Raw genomic sequence first — 22,365 nt, forward strand, 5'->3', positions numbered from 1 at the left:
TAAACCCTAAACTCTAAATCCTAAACCCTAAAACCTAAACCCTAAAACCTAAACCCTAAACCCTAAACCCTAAATCCTAAACCCCACCCCTTAACTATAAACCCTAAACCTAAACCCCACATCTAAACTCTAAACCCTAAACCCTAAATCTTAAACCCCACTCCTTAACTCTAAACCCTAAATCCTAAACCCCACCCCTAAACTATAAACCCTAAACTCTAAACCCTAAACCATAAACCCTAAATCCTAAACTCCACCACTTAACTCTAAATCATAATGTCTAAATTAATTTACCATTGGGGTATAAATGTATATTTATCTCTTTTGATAAAACATTAAGTGCTATTTTGGTCATTTTTATTTTTAGAACCTATATTTGTGAAAAAAACTTTTTTTAGCGTTATCCTACTCATTTTCTCTAAATAATATTATGTGAACAAAATATAAAGATTCATTACGACGTCGTTTCTATCAGGATTCGCTACGATGAGGTCTGTACAAAGACTCGCTACGAAGTCGATCGAAATGGTTGCCGAAGCAGAGCTTCTTGAATGGCTGTCACTTCCTCCTCTATGATGCTGCTCCGGTAAAACTGGTCAACTACAGATATAATTGAGCTGGTTGTTGAATTGATTTGCTAATGTGTGTATCGTGTTCAGGAACCTCCCTACGGTGGGGAGGATTGCTCAGTCTGTTCGAGCGAATTCAAGAATCTTCTCTGCCGGAGAGATTATTCGGGTTCTTCCTCGTATTGCTTCTCCAAGGTCAAAATCAATCAGTTCGTTTTTGTATATGTGGATAATTTTGAGTTCCTCGTTTATTTTGGTTTATATCGCTCGGCAGATCCATCTCTTCTACTCGTGCCGCACACAATGAAGAGGCCGCCGCGAAAGCTGCTTCTGACACCGGAGCCCCGACCATGTACGCTTTGTCTGAAGGATTGTAGTTCAATAACTGATTACAGAACAATCCATGTTTTTGTGTTTTGATACAAATGAGCCTAATCTTTCAGACATCTGACCTAGTTTGTTATGTTGGTGATGGGTTTAGAAATGATTCTTATGCTCTTGTTTTTAGATTTGACAAGATCATAGCGAAAGAGATTCCATCAGACATTGTCTATGAAGATGAGAATGTTTTGGCATTCAGAGACATAAACCCACAGGCTCCTGTTCATGTTTTGGTCATCCCTAAGTTGAGAGATGGCTTGACCACGCTTGGCAAGGTGACCAATTTTTAAATTTAGCATTCAATCTGCCTCTCTAGTAAGGTTGAAATAGAGATTCACATTCTAGTTTTAAAGAAAGAAACCATGTTGGTCTTTCTCGGGGTTGCACATTCGAAAGCAATTGCGGAAAACAAATAGGTCCTTGTGTGTGTTTCCATCACAATCGAATAGGTTTTACAGTCCACATGTCACAGAGTCTCATCTTGTGGCCAATTGTTATGTTGTTTCGTAACGAGTAATGACTAGCAGCATTGTGGGTTATGTCCTGTGTTTCTGATCATTCATAATCTTGTAATTAGAGGAAATAGTCTTTGTGGAAAGAAGAGTTAAGTTTTTCTTTTGGAGGAATAGATTAATATCTTACCTGAACATTGTCTTCCTGTGAAACACTCTTGCAGGCTGAGCCAAGACACATAGAAGTTCTAGGTCAACTTCTGCACGCATCAAAGATTGTTGCTGAGAAAGAAGGCATTGTGGATGGGTTCCGTGTGGTTATAAACAACGGTGCTGAAGGATGTAAGTCTTTTCCATCCAACCAAATATCATCCTAATTTGTATTCATCATCATTATCATACACTTAACTCACTTAACTTCCTCTCATCAAGGCCAATCCGTTTACCATCTTCATCTCCACGTCCTTGGGGGCCGACAGATGAAGTGGCCACCTGGTTAGGAAGAGAGATTCATGCCAAACCAAATCATGTACAATCAGCGAGCTCATCAATGACTGTTCTTTTTCTTTGGGCAAAATCAGTTACTGTTCTAGCTGTTCAAATTCTGTTAATTGTAATCCTTTTCTCGTCTCTGATTTACTAGTTGTTACCTATCATTTGGTAAAATAAACTATCCGTTCCTAAAAAAATGAATTTATAAGAAAGTTATTTTGTTTTGGTAAAGATATATTTCATGCATTATTAATTAATTAATGGTAATAATTCTAAGTGTAAAAAGATATATAGAAACTAATTGTACTATTGGATTAATATCATTTTACATTTATAGAATTTGTTTACTTTATTTTTATTCATTTATGATTAAATATTATTTTTTATATACGAAAATTCTTTTAAAATTAAAAGAAAAGTAGTTAACAATTACTATATACCTATGTTTCTAGTAGAATTAGTTTTTTAGAATTTTCACATAGATTTAAAAGTAATATTTAATATTAAATGCATAAGGGTACGGTGGATTTATGAGGTTTGGAAAATGACGAGAACAATGAATGGTGGAAGACTTAGGTTTTGCAACCTTTATCAGCTCCATTTGGTCAATAACATTTATTTTAAGGTAAAGTTATAATGGCATGGTTTTATTGATACCACATGATTTGCTTTTCTCCCTTTCATGTTCTCGGTTATGATCTGAAAAGCAACGATATGAGAAAGATTGACAAGAAAACCACATGTTTTCTACCTCTCATCCATGCTTTTAGTCTGTTAATTGGCTTAAGAACACAATTTGCTTTTTAATGATCTTGCAATTTAAAGAGTTAAATCATGTTTCCTATATTGTCAACCAATCTATGCTAGAGGTGTCAAAAGACTTAAAAGGTCCGGAATTTTCACTATTAACCAAAGAAAAAACAAAAAGCGATTGTTCAAATAAAAAGTCTTGCTAAAAAATAGGAGAAGATGGAAAGTCTTACTTCCTGGATTGCGTCCCATCATCATGCAAGAAAAAAAGAAGAAGTCTGCCCATAGAAGAAGACTTTACATGGAGTATTAAGCAAAGAATAATTCTATTAAAGAAAAAAAAAAATTGGTCAAACGGGTCAAAGAAACACACAAACATGATAATAATAGTTTGGTTGAAGTTTCCACCAAAAGTCTTCGTCTTCAATATTCATCCTCTTGGGGGCATTCAGAAACAAATCTCATCTTCCTTTCAGAATTCTCACAGAAGAAACAAGGCATGGATCTGCAGCCAGAAGAACTCCAGTTCTTGACGATCCCTCAACTAGTTGAAGAATCCATCTCAATCAAGAAACGATCTCCAAGAACCTTCTACCTCATCACCCTCTCCCTCATCTTCCCTCTCTCCTTCGCCATCCTCGCTCACTCCCTCTTCACTCAGCCCATTCTCTCCAAGCTCGCCTCCTCCGACCCACCTAACTCCGATCGCTCCCGCCACGACTGGACCGTGCTCCTCATCTTCGAGTTCAGCTACCTCATCTTCCTCTTCGCCTTCTCTCTCCTCTCAACCGCCGCCGTAGTCTTCACCGTTGCTTCTCTCTACACCGGCAAAACAGTCTCCTTCTCCTCCACCATCTCCGCCATCCCCAAAGTCTTTAAACGCCTCTTGATCACTTTTCTTTGGGTTGCACTCTTGATGTTCGCTTACAACGCTGTCTTCTTTGTTTTCCTAGTGATACTATTCATAGCTCTCGATATGAACAGTGTAGGCTTAGCGGTCATCGCTGGAGTTATAATCTCTGTTCTTTACTTTGTTGTTCATGTCTATTTCACTGCCCTATGGCATCTAGGTAGTGTGATCTCTGTTCTTGAGCCTGTTTATGGACTTTCTGCCATGAGAAAAGCTTATGAGCTTCTTAAGGGGAAGACTAAGATGGCTATGGGGTTGGTCTTTGTTTACCTTTTTCTCTGTGCATTAATTGGAGGTACTTTTGGATCGATTGTGGTTCATGGAGGAGGAAAGTTTGGGACTTTGACTAGGACCCTTGTTGGTGGGTTGCTTGTTGGTGTTCTTGTGATGGTGAATTTGGTGGGTTTGTTGGTTCAGAGTGTGTTTTATTACGTTTGCAAGAGTTATCATCATCAGACTATTGATAAGACGGCTTTGTATGATCATCTTGGTGGGTATCTTGGAGATTATGTGCCTCTTAAGAGCAACATTCAGTTGGAGAATTTAGACATGTGAGATCATGATGGTACTAGTTCTTCTCTGTCTTTCTCTCTGTATACTATATTGAGGTAATGTAAGATTGGAGAAGAAGAGGCAGTGGTATTTGAATAATAGTTGTTATCTAATGTGTATGTATAGACGTGAACACTCTTTTGGTAGTGTTTTGATTTGATTAATCTATGATTTGAAAGGATTTTGAGTTTGTCACTTTATTTGATTTTATTCTACAACCTTGTTATCTGTGAAAATTTAGTTTTATCTTATGGGAGATTGTTTGGAAATGATGAAAATATTGGTTTGTAGATGCCTAAGTTGACCATTATTGGAGGAACTAGCTGGCTTTAGTTGTAGATAGCTTTCATCAACAGACTATTGACCCACACTAAAGTTTAGTTCGTAGGAGCAACTTTTGATAAATATCTTTTAGCTGACGGGTATTTCAATCAACAAAAAAAAAATGAGAGAAAGAGAGGGGCTCGGTACAAAGGTACATGGAGCAGAAGAGTATATAGAGAATAACATGTCATCAACCGAATTGTGAATGAGTCGTCAACCGAACTCTCTTTAATTATATGCTGATTCTCCTAACTCTAAGAAGTTGATCAGTTGATTCATAGGTCATCGTAACAGCACATTGCGAAGACGTATCACGTTAAAATATCCAAGTTTTTTTTTGTTTGTAGTTGGTGGTTAGTGAAGCAACTACAATCGGTGATGTCCAACCCTAGTATGCTGACACTATCCGTTGTCTAATCCCAAGATTATAAAGGCTTTATGAACGAACTTGCAAAAATGTGGGTTTCTCTTTTTATGGGTCGATATGACGCCTAAATGATTTTGATTGGTCTTCGGACTAGGCCAACTTGAATGATGTTGGGCCAACGTCCAACACGTTTAAGTTGTAACTCGCGCGATTCCGCGGGATGAATGTTATATATAAAACTAATTTTTATCTATTATTTATGTATATAATTAATTAGACAACTTATCTCAACTGGTGTAATCACAATAAACTACATCAAATCGGCTGACAACCTAGCGGATCCATTTACAAAAGATTTGTCACGAGATGTTGTTGCTAAATCATCAAAAGGAATGAGTTTAAAGCCTATAACGAATGAAGATGCTTGATTGCAGCCCTACCTATCATGACTGGAGATCACAAGACGTAGGTTCAAAGGGAAAACAAAATCAAACTGAATCTAACCAAAGCACTTGAGACAAAGTAGTCTCTTCCCAGTTCTTAAGATGATAAAAGTGCTAACAAATCTGAGAAGGATAAGCATAAGCTTTTAATGATTCCATAGCTTCCAAAGCGGAGTATTACTCAATACTTTTCATGGTCAATCACCTAATGAGTGTGAAATGGGGCCGTTTCTATGAGAATGAATGCAAGGCTATATTTTCTAAGTTTACTCATGAAAACCAGGAATAGTTCAGGGCCACAATGAACACAATAGGGAACTAAGTTCTACGAAAAAATGAAGTTGTCTTATGCATGTTGTCTCGGTCTACACAAAACACCGGTTGGTTCAAGACATCATGTTCACCTTCTGGTACAGTAAAACCGACAGATATTAACTATGAGTGGTTCAAGGCTTAAAAATACCACCAACTCAAACACAGTGAATTTTTCGTAAACACTCTCGATAAGTCTGTTTAATCTAGTCAGAATTATAATACGTATAGTTTTTTAGAGTCTATCGAGTCTACATTTAGTCTGCATATGTTTAGAGTCATTTCTATTCATGTGGGGGATTGTTGGATCAATTTAATTAAAGCCAATGGGCTTCCAAATTGATTGAAAAATGTGTGAATATAAATGGCCCATTCAGAGGCCTCTTCGTTAAATGAAGGAGAAGTAGTAGAGTCCCACATCGCTTGTGTGACTAATTTTCAAGCAGTATAAATATGCTCATGTGCTACATGGGTGTAAACGGCTTGGTGAGAGAGAAAGGCTTCCCACGCGCGCGCCGCCGCGCCGTTCAGTCGGCGTGGGCTTGGGTCCTGGTGGAGGGTCTCCGGCCTAATAAGAATATTCTTTTTGGACCAAGTTAAGCTCAACGTTTTGCCATTTATTTCGGGAAAAAACAGCATGCAATTTTATTTAAAACGACAAGTAGTTTGTCTAGAAAATAAAAACGTCATGCATTTTATCCTCTCGAAAGTTTTAAACGATATAAGAGAGAGTCTTGAGGAAGAAGTTTCGGAATTCAACTTCCCTCGATCTCCGCGAGATTCTCGCCCACGTGCAGCAGCTGTTGCGGGAAGTGGGTCTTCTCTGTCTTTTTAAATATCGTCTCTCCTCTTCCTTCATTTCTTAAGTTTTTTTCACATCGAAACCAACAGAAAAAATCCCTTAGCGTAAGTCATAAATACGAGAGTGTTTCGTAGAGTTTATAGTTCGATAGGGCGATCACAAGTGAGGCGTGATTCGTCTGCCATGGTTGTATCCTGAGACTCTATATTCGTACAGTCCCGTCTCACTAACGGAGCGAATATTTTGAGTTAAAGAAAGAGATCATATCTCGACTCCATGTCTCTTTGCGAATACGATTTCTTATCGTTCTTGTATTTGTTTTTTACATTCGTCTTTTCCTTAACATCGCTTTTATTTTATCGTTTATGTCAGTCCGGTTTTCCGGCTAATATAGCTTTTCAGTACAACTCTTACTCGAGTATCGCTTCCGGTAACAACCATGCCTGTGCTATAAGTGGGTTGTACTACTCAGGTCCTGACTACGGTCCCGTTCATTGCTGGGAGTATAACGACACATCTGGTGTTCTCTGGAACTCGTCCTTTCATAATCCTTATATAGACACTCTCATGATTCAGAAGGTTGTGTCTAGAGATGGGTTTACTTGTGGTGTTACTAAAGATGGAGAGTTGGTTTGTTGGGGACCAAAGTCAAACGGTTTGGGTCTCTCCGACAAGGGAGAAGGGTTCGAGGTTTTAGCTTCCAAAAGGAACTCGGTTTGTGGGGTCTCTAAAGAGTCAGGTCAGCTTCAATGCTTTGGAGATGAGACAGAGTTTGGGGAGGTACCAAACCGGGTCCGGTTTATTTCTCTTTCAGCTAGTGCTGATCATTACTGTAGTATCAGAGAGGATGATCACGGGGTTGCGTGTTGGGGAAGAAACGTGAATTCTTCCTCTTCAGCTCCTAATACTTCAGGTTTTGTAGCGATCTCGTCTTCAGATTCAACCACTTGTGGTATTAGAGAGCTTGATTTGGTTCTTGATTGCTGGAGAGTTCATGATTTCACTAAACCGGATTATAGTCCTCCTCTGGAGCTATGCAGCCCAGGGGTGTGTTCCCCTCGTGGTAACTGTGGTGATGGATGGTTTGCTTTCAACGTAAGTATCTTAAAAGAGTCTGAGTTAACAAGCTTGTGCTCGTTTCATGACCTAAACATTTGCTTACGCTGCGGGGTTGATTGTTTGGAAGGCTACTTCCCTTCGAGTGGTTGTAACCCTAACGCCGACAGGGTCTGCACTCCTTGCTCGTTGTGTCAGAACAGTTCTTGCTACGGTGTGTGCAAGATCCCTGCCGAGAAATCGCGTAAGCACGAGCAGAGAGAGGTGCGGAGGCTTGTGATCATCATTGGATGCTCTGTTTTGGGGTTCTTGGTTATGTTGGTTGGTCTATCTTTCATTCCGAAGATGACTAAAGGCAGTAAAAGAGATGATGAAGAGAGGAGTAAGATGACTTGTTGCTTTTGTTTCGACAAGAACTCTGTCGAAGCTGATCCTGATCATGTTCCTCAGACGGGGCTTCTCCTGAGCGCCGTCTCCCTAGGGGAGACCAAGATCTTCCGTCTCTCGGAGCTGAAAGACACGACTCATTGGTTTAAGGAGTTTAACGAGCTGGGGAGAGGTAGCTTCGGGTTTGTCTACAAAGCTGTCTTGTCTGATGGGGTTCAAGTCGCGGTCAAAAGAGCCAATGCTGCAACCATTATACATTCTAATAACCGAGACTTTGAGTCAGAGTTAGAGGTTATTTGCAAGATAAGACATAACAACATTGTAAATCTTTTAGGATACTGCTCGGAGATGGGTGAACGGCTTCTGGTTTATGAGTACATGCCGCACGGTACGCTCCATGATCATCTCCATGGAGACCTTTCTGAGGTTGAAGATTATGTTGCAAGCTGCAAGAGGGCTTGATTACTTACACAACGAGGTGGATCCTCCGGTGTTTCATACAGATGTGAAGATGTCTAACATCTTGTTGGACGGCGAAATGTGTGCAAGAATTGCTGATTTTGGATTGGTTAGCTCGAGTGAAAGAGACTCAAGCAAGAGTGATAGAGAAGGTGATGTTTATGACTTTGGTGTTCTTCTTCTTGAGATGCTAAGTGATCCTCCCGGGGTCGTGGAATGGGCTGTTCCTTTGATCAGGAAAGGTAAAGCTGCCGCGATCATCGATAGGAACATTGGTTTGCCTAGAAATGTTGAGCCGTTGCTTAAGTTGGCTGAGTTGGCTGAGCTTGCTGTGAGGGAGAATCCTAACGAGAGGCCAAATATGAGAAATCTATTGAGCTTTCTTGATCTTATTGTCAAGACTGGACTCACCTTTTAATTTGAAGAAGCGTTACAAAATGTGAATTATATTATCAGCCTTGTTTTCTTATGCTTTTGTTACAAAATTGTACAATCATTGGTTAATTAAAGTATTAAACCGACAGATATCTTTGTCAAAATGTATCAGAAAGTGATCTTAGTAGTGTAATCAAAGGTAAATGTAATTAGTTGCTGGATGCTTGCAGGTTTTCTCCCTTCCTTGTCTGTGTAAAACAGATTCAGTCCAGATCTAATCTGTTTGGAAGGTCTTTATCTAAGCATTTGAGAAAGAGTATGTGAAACTTGTTAAAATTCTGTTTTTCTAAATAATGAAAATAGAGCATACAAGATTTGAAAGGTAAGCTTCATATCACAACAGTGTTGGTGTATTGGTAGTGTAAGGGGGTTGTATATACGTATCAGAATAGGATTTTATCTTCTTTTGTTGGATTATTTACATGCACTCTCAAGACTTATCTAATTTAATTAACTATAGATTTGGTTATGGTTTCTTTCCTTTTCTAATTTTATAAAGACATAAAAACATATAAAAGTTGAAAGATCAGCGAGAAAAAAAAATTGTTTCTTTTAATTAAAATAGAAATTGTTCATAAACAAATTATCCTAATCTACATGAAATTTTGTCTCTTTTGATTCATAGACTTGGTTTTCAATATTTCCCAAAATGACAGATTTCATTTGGAGAATCTCTCTTAATAATGGAAATTGTATATGTTTTTATATAGTTTCATCTCATCATGATGAGATTCAATCTGTTAACCGGAGTAAACCGGTTTAAGAAGAGAAAATTGCATTAGCTCTGTTATACTCTGTTTAGGTAAACGGCTTGGCTCAATCAGTCTATTCATGGCGTCTCACCTTTCTTTCTTCTTTCTCCTGTTAGTCATACATCTCTTCACCTATTTCTTCTTTTGTTTCTGCCTAATAATTTCAGTGGAATTGATTGATTGACACACATATATACCCTTCAAACCGAGTTGTGATACTTAAAAACAGAGTAGATTTACACACACAAACAAAAAAAGGAAAGAAAGACATGATGGTGGTGTAAATGAGAGCTTGAAGAACCTCGATCCAGATGAGAGCTTGAAGAACCTCGATCAAAGTAGTGTCCACATGTTTCCAGAAGAATGATAACCATCCTGACACTGAAAAAATCTTCGGGCGGATCCAATACCTCTTGCTAATATCATAGAAGTATATACAACAGTCAATCAGTAAAATAGAAGCAAGACTGAATATTACAACAGTCAGTGAAGAATGTATAGAAGAAACTAAGCACTAGAAGAGACACTAATGATGTAATTTTTCAAATGCCAAACCACAAATACATGCCTTTAGAACTTGCCAAAGGGTTGAACTCTGAAATAGTCCGAGGCTCACTTACCCTGAAGTACCATGACCATACGAAAGAGTTAAGTAAAGCGTCTCGAATATCACAGACGAATCTATGTGCTCGTAGTTGTACACCTCCCCTAAGAATCTCAAATGGGTCAGACGCTTCTGTTGTGCCCCATATTCATTCAACTCAAGCCCAACCCTTATCTCCTCCAGTACCTTCAAGTGAAAACAAAGTATCACGTTACATAAAAAACAGACATGATACTAAGCCGCAGACAATATGCAATACCTTTAAAGAAAATGTGACATGAATACGCCCAGGAAAAGCTACAGATAAATTTAAGCGAAGCATGTACACATATCATTCACGAGCCGACATAACCAAGCAACAAAGGACACTAAGCGTCATATTTTATGATACGACAGCAACTCCGTACACTCTTCTGATTTGATACATCATAGAACCCAAACCTATAGGCATGGTCATCCAAACCATTTTCAACAGAACGGTTATTTCAGGCTTTACTGACGCGTCGAAGTTCATATAAGAAACAACATCATTAGAAATGGTACATTTGGTCCGTTAACTTCAACATCATATAAGGTTCTTCAAAGAAAACGCTTGATCAATTTTTTGATACATTTCCAGAGATACATACTGAGCAAGGGTCATCTTCCTCTGGACATTGAATTTGACTTGTAGGTTAGTTCTTAAAATATTTGTTTATTCAGTTTTCACTTAGGTTCCGCATATCTGTAACAAGTTAATGTGTCAACTTCTGTCTCAACGCAGGATCTATTTGCCAATTTGAGACCCAATATGACCCGTTACACGACTATTGATGAGGTCAATGCAGCTTATACTTCAGCTGGAAGAGCGTCAACATGCTGCTGCTGCAGACAAAGGCAACGTGGAAAAGACATTCAGATACAAAGCATCCAGGCATGTTCTCTTTCTTCTTCTGCACGGCTCCGATTTATAGAAGCTCAAGATCTTGTTCACGGGAAGCAAAACAATCTCTTGAAGCTTGATGAGATTGATAAAGCTGATAGGACACGGCTCGATTACTTGTTTGGCGTGATTACATAGTAATTCTCATATTATTCATCAAATTTCAATGAAACTCTATCCAGTGTGTGAAACCCTAAACCCTGACTTATTGAACAAGAAACGAAAAAAAAAAACTAAACAGAAAGACAGTAAACTTCCAAATTCCTATGCTATTATTGATTCAGTTACCTCATCTCCACCAATGAAGATGTATTGTTCTCGGCCTTATCAATGAGTTATTGAGATACATCTATAAACTCTACATTTTTTCACAAAACATAAAACCTATAATAGTAGTCAAAATGTTCTCCTGTTATGATCACTTTAGTGAAACTAAGTGCTTCACAACTGTCTCCCTCTCTTCCCTTTCTCTTGTGCTCTGCATTCTGTGAAGCTCTGATGTCACAAGCTTCTCCACCATCTCAATAGAATTGAGTAGCATTTTCTGGGGTGTTATGAACCCTGCTCCTTCTTCCTCGCCCGCTGCAATCTCCTTGTTGATGTAGTCACGTACCCTCTTACGGAGGCTAGCAGTTGACGCTGGGCCACTACGCTTCAATCCCACAGCAGGAGCAGGAGTCACCATTACGGAACTGTGCTCTGCCAATGCCGATGCTACTGGAGTTTGGAGAACACCAGTTGTTGAAGTCTCAACTGCCTGAAAAAGACAAACAGATAAACCAGAAGAAGAGGTTGGTCAATTGATAAACCAGCAAAACCCATATCAGAGACCAGCAGAACGAACACACACCAAAGCCTCTGGCTTTCTGATTCAATGGATATTCAGACACAAACCAATTCAGAGACACACACAACGAGTAAACTAAAGACTCAGCAAAAATCTGTAGAAGTATTATGTACCCTTTTCTACTGATCCTCTACAAAATCATAGTACGGAAACTGATTAATAAACCAGAAGAAGAGGTTGGTCAATATACCCGCATGATATGCGTTATGTCACTTAGATTCCCCCTCGGCCACCAAGAAGGCAAGAGACTTCGTGAAGCACCAGCTTTTCCTCCACGCCTAGGCCTAGGCCGAGACATAGGTTCCATCGGACTGTGACCACGGGGCCCCCTGTGACCACTCCCGTTACCACGAACAGGCCTCCACGAAGTGTAATTTCCCCCAATCAACGATCCAGGCACCCGAGAACCCGATGGCAATCTCTGAACTGGATGTTCAAACGCACCGAGACGTGCGGCTGCCTCGTCGAGTACCACACCTTGACGGTGTCTGTTGGCGGCGAATGTCGCGGTGTAGTCCACCGCTCTCACCAATCTGGATCGGGAGTCAATTGTGGAGTGAAATTGAAATCGAAAGAGAAAAGAGGAGGACGAGTTTTCTTTTTTTGTTTGTGCAATGGAAAACGAGTTTTTGTTTGTGCAACGGAAAAGTAGTTTTCAAATTTCAAAATGCCGCCCCCGATTCCTCGTCTCTTTCTCACGATAACTTGAAAACTTTAAGGGGGGTGTATTGGACTGAGGATTTTGAGTAGTTGTGGGGTGTTTTAATTCTGATGGGATTTAGGTGAGTTTTGAAATTATATAAGTGATTTTGGTTAAAGTTTAAAAACTAAAATAAAATCTATAGATGATTTGGTAAACTATTTTCTAAACAGTTCGGAGTTATTCAGATGATTTGCTACGAGTCTTTCTATCAATGCATTTGTTTTTTCCACAGTAATCAACCTCGTTACTCATAAATATTACATGAATTATATTACAAGATTTTAATTACGTGTAATTAAAATACTAAACAAGAAGCTTCTCTTCTTCCACAACACAGTCACCAAGAAGTGGCGCTAACTTAGGTGATGCAGCTCCCACAACTGATTCATCTCGTACCGAAACTCCTTCTCCCCAAGCTTACACTCACTCAAGTGCTTCACCCCAAGTGCTGAGCCATCAGGAAGAATCGCCGTATACCTTGTTCCTGTTCTAGTTGTAACGATAATGTTCTCAGAGCTGAAACTATTAGTTGCAGCCATCAAGTCCCCAAGCTTAACCTTAACCAAAGGCTTCTGAAACAAAGAGACTTGCGCTAGCATATGGCTTCTAAGTCTCTGCGCTAAGCTACTAACTCCTTCGTTTTAACTACTTCTTTTTCTCGTATGGTATTACCACCAAACACACCAGCTGCAATAACCGATTCTCAGACAGAACCAAGAGTTCACGAGCCTACACTCAGCTAATCTAGGAGGAATCTCACCGTTCAGTTCATTATTCAACAGATCAAAAGACATCAAAAACGGTTACCAAGTACATAGCTTGGAGGGATGTTACCAGACAATCGATTGCTAGATGGATCGAGCTTCTGTAAGCTATCACAGTACTGAAGAGACTCTGGGATCCGACCAGATAAACCCATGTCTCGAAGCTCGAGATTGATGACTATGTTCTCTTGATTGTTCCAACAAGACGCGCCGCCGAAGTTTCAGAGGAACCCGAGAGTTATGTTTGCGAAGTTTCATGATTTTAGAACTTCCTGAGGGTCGGTAAGAGAGGTCTGGATTCCTCTTAGGCATCTTAGGTCTCATCAGCAACCATGGCGGGAGAAAAGCAGAGGAAGAAGATAATGAACAGAATAGTGATGATCAATAAAGGAAGAAGCTTTATGGGGTTTGAGATGATCTCCATGGATGAAGTGATCAGAGGTTTTCTGGGTTTGGATTTTTTTTTTTTTGTCACGAATTTCTGGGTTTGGATTGAAATTAAAATTTTGTACCTGCCAATGAAAGAGACAAGCCTGCCGTCAGTTGTCTACTTTCTTTGTTCATCTTTAATTTTTATTCCGAAGTCTCTCCAAATAACACATGTAGAGGTAGGAGTTTTACAACTACACTTTTTAACTAGAATGAATTCAAAGTATCCCAAAATCACACTCATAACTTTTTATTAGTTTATGTTTCAATAACACTGGATTTGATTTAAATTTTGTAAATGGTTGATTGAATAACAAGAGATTTGTAAGTGTTTGCAATGATTTTACATAAATTTCATATTCAATAACAGGTGATTTGAAAAGAATTTTAAAAATCCTTAATCGAATAACATAGGATTTTAAAACAACTCCCAAATCTTTTAAAATCATAATTTCAATACACCCCCCTAAGAAACACTTGGGGTTTAGAGAGAGCATAAGTCATAAGCTTAACCTATGTGATGTCTTTTTTTTTTTTTTTTTTTTTTTTTTTTTTTTGAAACTCACCTATGTGATGTCTAAATAAATGCTGTGTTGTTGTTATTAAGAAATCATGTAGTTTACAAAATTCTCAAAACACATCGTTTTGCTTTAACGGCATAACTAACAGGAGGAGTTTTTACATTAAAAAAAGTGTGACCTTGGGGGTTTATACATTGAATTAATAATTGAGGGGTTTCTACCCAAATGAAACATAAGTGAGGGGTTTTAGCATAAAAAATCCTAACATTTTTAAAATAATAAAATAAGTTGTTTTTCCTACTATGTCTATTTTAAATTATTTTTTCATTTTATTTTTTAATACTTCCATTGGTATGATGTTTATGCTCTTGTTATTTTGTCTGGTCTTTGAAACGAATTTACATGGGGCATCACCAAATCGATTGGGTTGCTCTGCTCCTACTTGCATCAAAGGAAGAAATGGAAGTCCACCGGTTTTCTCACAGCTTTTGTATATGTACTCCAAGAGATAGCAGTTATAAAATATTTGTTTTTTTTAATAGGCCCTGGTCATTATGGAATTAAAAGGTGGTTACAAAATACATATTTAGATTCAGTTACAAAATATAGGGTTTATTTTTGTGGAAAAATAGTTGTTGGACTAATCTAATATCAACATTTTAATTTAATAGTATTGATATATATACAATATTAACATGCAATTGTATACTCTAGTTTTTAGAGTTTGGTTTCTGGTTTTTGGATTTTAGTTTTAAAATTTTGTTTTTTTGATTTTCCAGTAGATTCTAGTTTTTTTGGAAAAAAATGAATTGTTGTTTTAGATTTTGGTTTTTGGTTTTTGGTTTTAAAATTAATAAAAAGAAAAAATATGATAAATGGTAAAATGTTTATTTTGAAAAATTTATAGTATACTATCAAAACATAAATAAGCTTATTTAATAAAATTATTTTAAAACAAACACTGCAAATAAAAGTTAAAATAATGATATTTTGGTTTGTACTTTTTCTTTTTTTTGAAAAACAAGAATGATAAGATTTTTTAAATAAATTTATCAAGATATTTAATAAAATTTGTTTATTTTTTTCTGTAATATTAGGTTTTAGAAAAAAACATGAGAAGTATTTTTTAGTTATAACTAAATTTTATTTGTTATTTCCTGTAATCGAAATATTACTTTAACTCTAATAGTAAAGTTAAATTTATATATGTAGAGAATATTATATTTGTGAGTTTGTTTTATAAGACTGTTGATGTGTATATGTTGACAAAAAAAAAAAAAAACGGTTGATGTGGTTTTATTTATATATGTAAAATAATCGCTCGCTTCTCCCTTGCTAAACTTACACTTCTCCCTCGCTTTCGATTTCGCTTTCGAATTTGCTTCTCCCTTGCTCGCTTTCGCTTTAGCTTCTCCTTTGCTCGCTCGCTTCATCTAATATTAGTTTTAGGGTTGTTAGAGAATTGGTAATCTAGGTTTTAGATTTGAAAGTTTTTGATTGTTGTTAATCAGTTTCTTCCTCGTATATTATCAGTGTGTGTGTGTTTGGTTTGTTGATAATGATAGGTATGAAGATGCGCAACTGGACAGATTCATACCGAACAGATCAGCAATGGACTTCGACTTTGCTCATCATGTCATCACCGAAGCCGCCGGCGGCAAAAAAGCAGAAGAAGCGGCGGTGTTGATTTCAGCCTCCAAAGACGCTTACAGGAAAGGTTTGGCGGAAGCTCTGAATCTCAACCGCACCCGTATTCTCCCCTTCAGGAACAAACCTCCTCCTCTCCATCATTACTCTTCTCCTCCTCCTCCCCTTCACCTTTCTTGTCGGAAAGAGTTGGACGCTCCTGGAATTCTTGATGACTTCTGCCTAAACTTGCTTGACTGGGGTTCTCACAACGTCTTAGCCATTGCCCTGGGCCACACTCTTTACCTCTGGGATGCTCTGTATCTGAGCTCGTGACCATTGAGGAAGCCAAAGGACCCATCACAAGCATAATCTGGTCGCCTGATGCTTCCTACCTTGCACTTGGCCTCAACAACTCTCAAGTCCAGCTCTGGGATTCTTCCTCCAACACCAAGATCAAAACTTTCAAGGGTAGGATCACTTGCGTGGAACAACAACATCCTCCTCACAACTGGAGGCATGGACGGCAAGATTGTCAACTCCGATGTCAGGATCAGGCCTGTTGTGGCGACTTACAGAGGTCACTCTGGAGAGGTTTGTGGGCTCAAGTGGTCAGCTTCTGGAAAGCAGCTAGCTAGTGGTGGCAGCGACAATGTTGTACACGTGTGGGATGCTGCTAGATCATCAACCACCACCACGCAATGGTTGCACCGGCTTGAGGAACATACATACGCCGTGAAAGCTCTTGCTTGGTGCCCCTTCCAATCGAGTTTACTTGCAACTGGTGGTGGTGGAGGAGATGGGTCGATCAAGTTCTGGAACACTCACACCGGAGCTTGCTTGAACTCTGTTCACGCCGGATCCCAAGTGTGTGCTCTCTTCTGGAGCAAGAAAGAAAGAGAGTTGCTTAGCTCACATGGGAACCACCTTGCACTCAAAATTGCTGAGCTCACTGGCAAATTCAACCAGAGGTATCTGGACATTTGTGTAGGTTTCAAGTGTATGATCTGCATAAACGAATAGCAGTCGAAAGCTCTAGTGTTTATATTTGCTTAGCTCAGTGTAGCTTGGGATTGAGCTGGTGTAGACGTCTAGTATTAGAAACTGTTTCTTGTGATATATTGTTTGTGTTTCTGAAAAGCTTTCTACCTTGTTGATGAGTCATTGATAGAGTTGTATAAAATAACCAATTCTTGTTTACAATACCTTTATCAGACTGCAAAGCATTTATGGAAAAGTTCAAGGAAGTTGCTGAATTTGAAGAAGAGAAAGAAGAGACTAAAGAGGCTTCTGATACTGCTGGTCTTCTTGAGAAGTTAACAGTGGAAGAGAAGAACACGGAGGAGGAGAAGGAAGAGAAACCAGTGGAGAAGGTAGCATCAGCAGATGCACGCAGAGAAAGCTGTTGAAGAAAAGAAAACCGAGGAGTCTGTGCCCTCAGCGTAAGATGCATGCATAGATACAAAACAAACACGCAAGGCGGGTTAATTCATAGCCTGATATGTTCTTAATCCATCAGAGACTTGGCACTAAACTAAAGTCTGAAGTAGCCCAATACTCACTGTAAGACTTATATATATATACACTAAAAGAATAGCACATTATTGATACATTGCAAACAAGATCAATGTCCATCGCTGGATTTTACTCATATACTTGGAAATCATATACATATGGCATTTTAGAGATCATTGTCCATCACCGGATTTCCTCGAAAACATTCAATATATTCAAAATAAGAATGTGCCTTTCAGCTCATATATTGGTAACTGACGATAAAAGCTTGTTATGGAAACATCACCACGTCTTGACCATGCACAGCAAAATTCACTCATTGTTAATCTTTTCAAACGATTACTCCTTTTAAAAGGAGAAGAAAGATGAATAAAATGTAACAGTATGTAAAGGTAAATCCACTGTAATCTATTTTATTTATTTTCCTAAAATAAAATTGCTATTTTTCTATATTAGGAAAATAAGTAATGATTTATATTTTAACTCAAAATTTCGAGTAATATTATTGTATAAGAATACATTGGAACAAACACAATATATATTATAGAGATTCTCTATTCTTTTTCAACTAAAACTAGATTTTGACCCGCATTTTAAAAGTGCATGTTTTTTTTTCCATCTATTGATTTAAAAACTACTGATATTTTAGTTTCTAATCATAAAAATTGAGTTTTCATATTTTTATTATTTGTTTTTTTTTTCTTCAAAATAAGGTATTTGTTCAAAATAGATTTAAAGATGATATAAGGAGCTTTGTTTTACCATATACCTAAAAGTTTTGATGGAGAGCGGTGGAAGAGACGGCGGGTTCTAAGTTCATGATCCCAAGCGACCCTTGATTGTTCCTTGGGAACAACCCTTGCATGTGAAAACAGAAATGGCCCACCCACTTCTTCCAAAGACGAGTCCACGCACGCGCCGCCGTGTAATCACACTCAAAACTAACATGTTCTTTATGCATGTGACCTAGTAGCAAAAACTAGTTTTCATACCTCGAATACCTCTTGAGGAAAAACAAACATTCTTGGATTGGATTGTATTGAATTTTCTTTTGAAATTTACAAAAAAAAACTGAGATTTGGACATGCAAAGAAGAAGAGATAAACAAGAATGTTTAAAAGATAAAGAATAGCATGAGAGAGAGAGAGAGAGAGAGACTACACAAATATAAACATATAATCATTATACAACTTCTCTTCGTAATGTTAAAGAAAGAAGTTATAGGGGCATCACAGTCTTTTTCCGCTGGCAGGAGTTGCGCCTAGCGTTTGGGCCACCTGTTTTTCACGCAAATTACTGAATCTTTCTATATTTTCTGCGTAAATCGCTTTTTTATAAACAAGAGTAAAAATTCTTACAAATATTATTATTATTATCAAAAGAATTGTAAATTATATCTACATATAAATACTACAAAAATTCTTAATATGAAAAATATAAACAAAAAATACCCTCTTATATGCCTTTGGTCGTTTGGGTGGTTTGTCTTATTATCACGATGAGAACATTGAAAATGTCTCCGAAAACTGTACCATGATAAAAGAGCCTCATGTCTGGTCATGCTTTGTAACGAAATTGGAGAAGATAGAGACTCTGCATATATGCTTCCCGGACTTCAAAATCACTTATGTTCCACGTGCTCAAAGCCATATTTATGATTTTTTAGCTAAGACTACTAGATCCTTCCATAGAGAGTTATATTTTATTGGTTGTTATATTCCGATCTGGTTACCCAGACCACCTCAAATTTGAGTAATATAATAGTTGCTCGTTGTCAAAAAAAAAAAAAAAAAAAAAACTGTGCATCATATCCCCAAACTCCACCCGTTACGTGATGCCGATTCTGCGACGTCATGTATTGGAACGAATTCTCGGATTTGGATTCGGACAATAATACCGTGATTACTAAAGCTTATTTAAAAAAAAACAAGTTAAGGTAGTCCAGTCGTAGTTAGAATCAAGCATATACAACTGCATGACGAATTGATTTTGTAAAATATTTAGCACTAAAGCGACCTTTACTCATGTACGTTTATACGTGACATCGTTTATAGAAAAAAACAACTAATCTAACTCTGATTGCATTATTGGCATTGATCTACTTTTATAGGCCACATTAAAGTCACAAAAGATTATTTCAAAGATGCAATCACTTGGGCACATAAATTAATATACATCAATTGAAATTTCCCCAAAATAGTTTGAGAACATATAGAGACGCATCTTTTTCACTAGACTATTTATTCTAACATCTTTAATGCATATAGAGACACAAACGTAACAAACAATGCAGGATTGAATATACGTTGTGACATTTGACACACGACAATACGAATCATGCTATTAGATAACACAGATGCATGTGTCCAGAAATGCATACATATAAACAATGTAAGAGAGGGAGAGAGATGTAGATTTAACTTATATGACTATATTTATATAGACATTAAAACATAATCACCTCTAAGAAAATAGCGGCGAGCTCTAGGCCGATGAAACAGACCGCTGCAGCTTCAAGCGAGGTGTAGAGGGCTTAAATGGGTTGTTTTTCTATTTGTTTTAATATTTTTCCTGTCGCTAGTTGTCTATCATTTTGCTTCACTTGTTCAGCCACAGCCTCTACCGCTCCCGCAGTCTTCCAGCCTTTATGCGTTTGTTCCGCCTCTGATGTCAGCCAAAAAAAATTCGAACAACAATGATAACGTTAGTAACCTGATTTCATGTTCTAATGGATTGCCATATTATCTAAACCATGTTCTGATTAACGTTATATGTTGCCACATTGGCATTATACAAACTTCTACCATCGCTGATAACGTCGTAAGTAACCTAGTTTCATGTTTATGTTTGAAGTTATCCTACGAATGAGTTGCCTGCATTATACAAATTTAGAAGTTTTGTATAGAATATGGATCATACTTAGCATTTTCAATGGGTCGTCAGATAGTAACAGTTGGATGTGTATATAATATTATTATTAGGGACAGTTTGAGGCAGAAGATAGTAAAAATTTGGAAAGAATTCTAAGGGAAGCATCGACGGCGGAGAAGACCGTGATAGTGACGATGATGAATCAGGCTTATGCGGATCTAAACTCAACATTTGATGTGTTTCTCGAGGGCTTTCAAGTCGGTGATGGCACAGAGAAGTTGCTCCGTCACGTGCTCGTGGTGTGTTTGGACGAGAGAGCTTACTCACATTGCGTGGAGGTCTTTCCTCACCGTTGTTTCTTGCTGAGGACTACCGGCATTGATTTCTCAGGCGAGAGGCTGTTCACGGTGGGGGATTATCTCGAGATGATGTGGCGCCGAACCGAGTTCTTGGGTTCTTTGCTTAAGCTCGGATATAACTTCCTCTTCACGGTACCTCTCTAACCTAATCAAATGCGTTTTTGATATATTTTGGGTTATTTAGTAACAAAAGCGGGTTATAAACTAACTTGGTTATGTTGCTTCTTTGGTTTTTAATATACCACCCTTATGATTGTTTTCTTATATAATATCTTCCGGTATAAATTTGCTTTAGGACATGGATACAGTGTGGCTTCGAGATCCATTTCCTCGATTAATTCCGGATGTAGATTTTCAAATCGCTTGCGACCGCTTCAACGGAAATTCTAGCGACACCCGCAATTATGCCGATGGAGGATTCAAATTTGTCGTGGCGAACCACAGAACAATCGAGTTCTACAAGTATTGGTATGTGTCCAGACTAAGATACCCCGGCAATAACGAGCAGGACGTAATTAACAAGATCAAAGGCAATAAATATCTCAACAAAATCGGACTCAAAATGAGGTTTCTAGACACGACACATGTCGGAAATTTCTGCCAACGAAACTGGGATATTATCAAAGTTTGTGTAATGCATGGGAATTGTTGCATTGGACAGGATAATAAGATGAAAGATTTAAGACAAGTTCTTGACGACTGGACGGCTTATTTTTCCAATGGAGACCGGGCAAGGGAGTTTCGTCAGCCGATGAATTGCTGGAGAAGTCTAAGGCGGCAGTATAATAAAGAGCGTGGTTAATTTATTTTTCTTGACGTTGTTGAAAGTAAATCAAAATAGCCAATGAGTTTTATGAATACCCGTAATGTAGGATAAAACATTATTTTACTTTCAAGTAACGTGAATTAGAGCATAGAGACGAAACACCTGAAAGAATGATACGCCAATAGCTCAGAACGAAACACATGTCACATCACAGGCAAACTAGATACTATCTAGCTAGCTATACTCAATTTCATAAAGTTGAGATCCTCTACATAGTCTAAAAAAACTTTAAGTTCACTACATTTATCAAACTCTCCATGGTATGCTCCAAACCTTGGTTTCAACACTTTATAACCCACATATAGAGACAAGCCCGTATAACGTTGATCAAGAGGGTAATTTTTATACAGCCTATACCCGCCTAATTTATCCATCTAGTTTATCAGTTTAGTACTAGGCTGATTACGAGACATATTTTTGTCAATAAAACATGAATTTCTCAAACATAACATCAAATCAGACTATGAGACATTAAACCAATTCAGATGGTTACGTACTACAAAGCTTCAGTGATGCATACTGTTGGACCCAATTTTGGGTAATACCTTAACGGGCCGCGATCAAAGACATGGGTCTTAGAGAGCTGAAACCCATAGCAAAATTGTCGAGCTCGAAGAAGAGTCGTCGAGGTCGTCGGAGATCTCGGAACCGTTACGAACATCACGAGGTCGGCTTACTATAAAGGAAGAAGAAGGGACATGAAGAGAGACACGTTGAAAACCCTAGAGAGAGCTACACACATACATGGACATTGTTTTCTCCTGTTCTTAGATCCTTTTCTTTACCGATCTCACTCGTGTAATTCGATCTAGTTCAACTTATTGTATTCGATCCTATTCATCAATAAAGTCCATTTTTGCCTACTGGAAACTGTTAACATCGTTGTGTTCTAAAGATATCGTTGCCTACATCTTTTGTCTTCCCTATATCAAACT

The 22,365-nt window shown here is 38.0% G+C and overlaps 2 protein-coding genes and 3 pseudogenes across 2 annotated transcripts; all 5 read left to right on the forward strand.

Moving 5' to 3' along the window:
- Positions 1 to 451: 451 nt before the first annotated feature.
- LOC106426467 (14 kDa zinc-binding protein) lies at positions 452 to 2,125 on the forward strand. Its single transcript, XM_013867189.3, has 6 exons — positions 452 to 586; positions 660 to 764; positions 844 to 921; positions 1,078 to 1,225; positions 1,627 to 1,744; positions 1,835 to 2,125. The coding sequence occupies exons 1-6, from the start codon at positions 552 to 554 to the stop codon at positions 1,900 to 1,902; spliced, it is 552 nt and encodes a 183-aa protein (XP_013722643.1). The 5' UTR covers positions 452 to 551; the 3' UTR covers positions 1,903 to 2,125.
- Positions 2,126 to 2,559: 434 nt separating this feature from the next.
- LOC106426519 lies at positions 2,560 to 4,287 on the forward strand. The gene has a single exon (XM_013867234.3). It carries the CDS (start codon positions 3,144 to 3,146, stop codon positions 4,107 to 4,109), a length of 966 nt encoding a protein of 321 aa, XP_013722688.2. The 5' UTR covers positions 2,560 to 3,143; the 3' UTR covers positions 4,110 to 4,287.
- Positions 4,288 to 4,993: 706 nt separating this feature from the next.
- On the forward strand, positions 4,994 to 12,126 carry LOC125590262 (annotated as a pseudogene).
- A 3,604-nt stretch (positions 12,127 to 15,730) lies between these two features.
- On the forward strand, positions 15,731 to 18,461 carry LOC106426501 (annotated as a pseudogene).
- On the forward strand, positions 17,089 to 21,516 carry LOC106437190 (annotated as a pseudogene).
- Positions 21,517 to 22,365: the final 849 nt, after the last annotated feature.

Source organism: Brassica napus, chromosome C7 (genome assembly GCF_020379485.1).
Source record: "Brassica napus cultivar Da-Ae chromosome C7, Da-Ae, whole genome shotgun sequence".
NCBI classification, from domain to species: Eukaryota; Viridiplantae; Streptophyta; class Magnoliopsida; order Brassicales; family Brassicaceae; genus Brassica; species Brassica napus.

Bases quoted from the DNA above. Each gene is read 5' to 3' on its own strand.
- LOC106426519 (XM_013867234.3), top strand. From the start codon at position 3,144: ATGGATCTGCAGCCAGAAGAACTCCAGTTCTTGACGATCCCTCAACTA.
- LOC106426467 (XM_013867189.3), top strand. From the start codon at position 552: ATGGCTGTCACTTCCTCCTCTATGATGCTGCTCCG. The intron at 765-843 runs GTCAAAATCAAT...ATCGCTCGGCAG, and splicing joins CCTCGTATTGCTTCTCCAAG to ATCCATCTCTTCTACTCGTG. The intron at 1,226-1,626 runs GTGACCAATTTT...ACACTCTTGCAG, and splicing joins GCTTGACCACGCTTGGCAAG to GCTGAGCCAAGACACATAGA.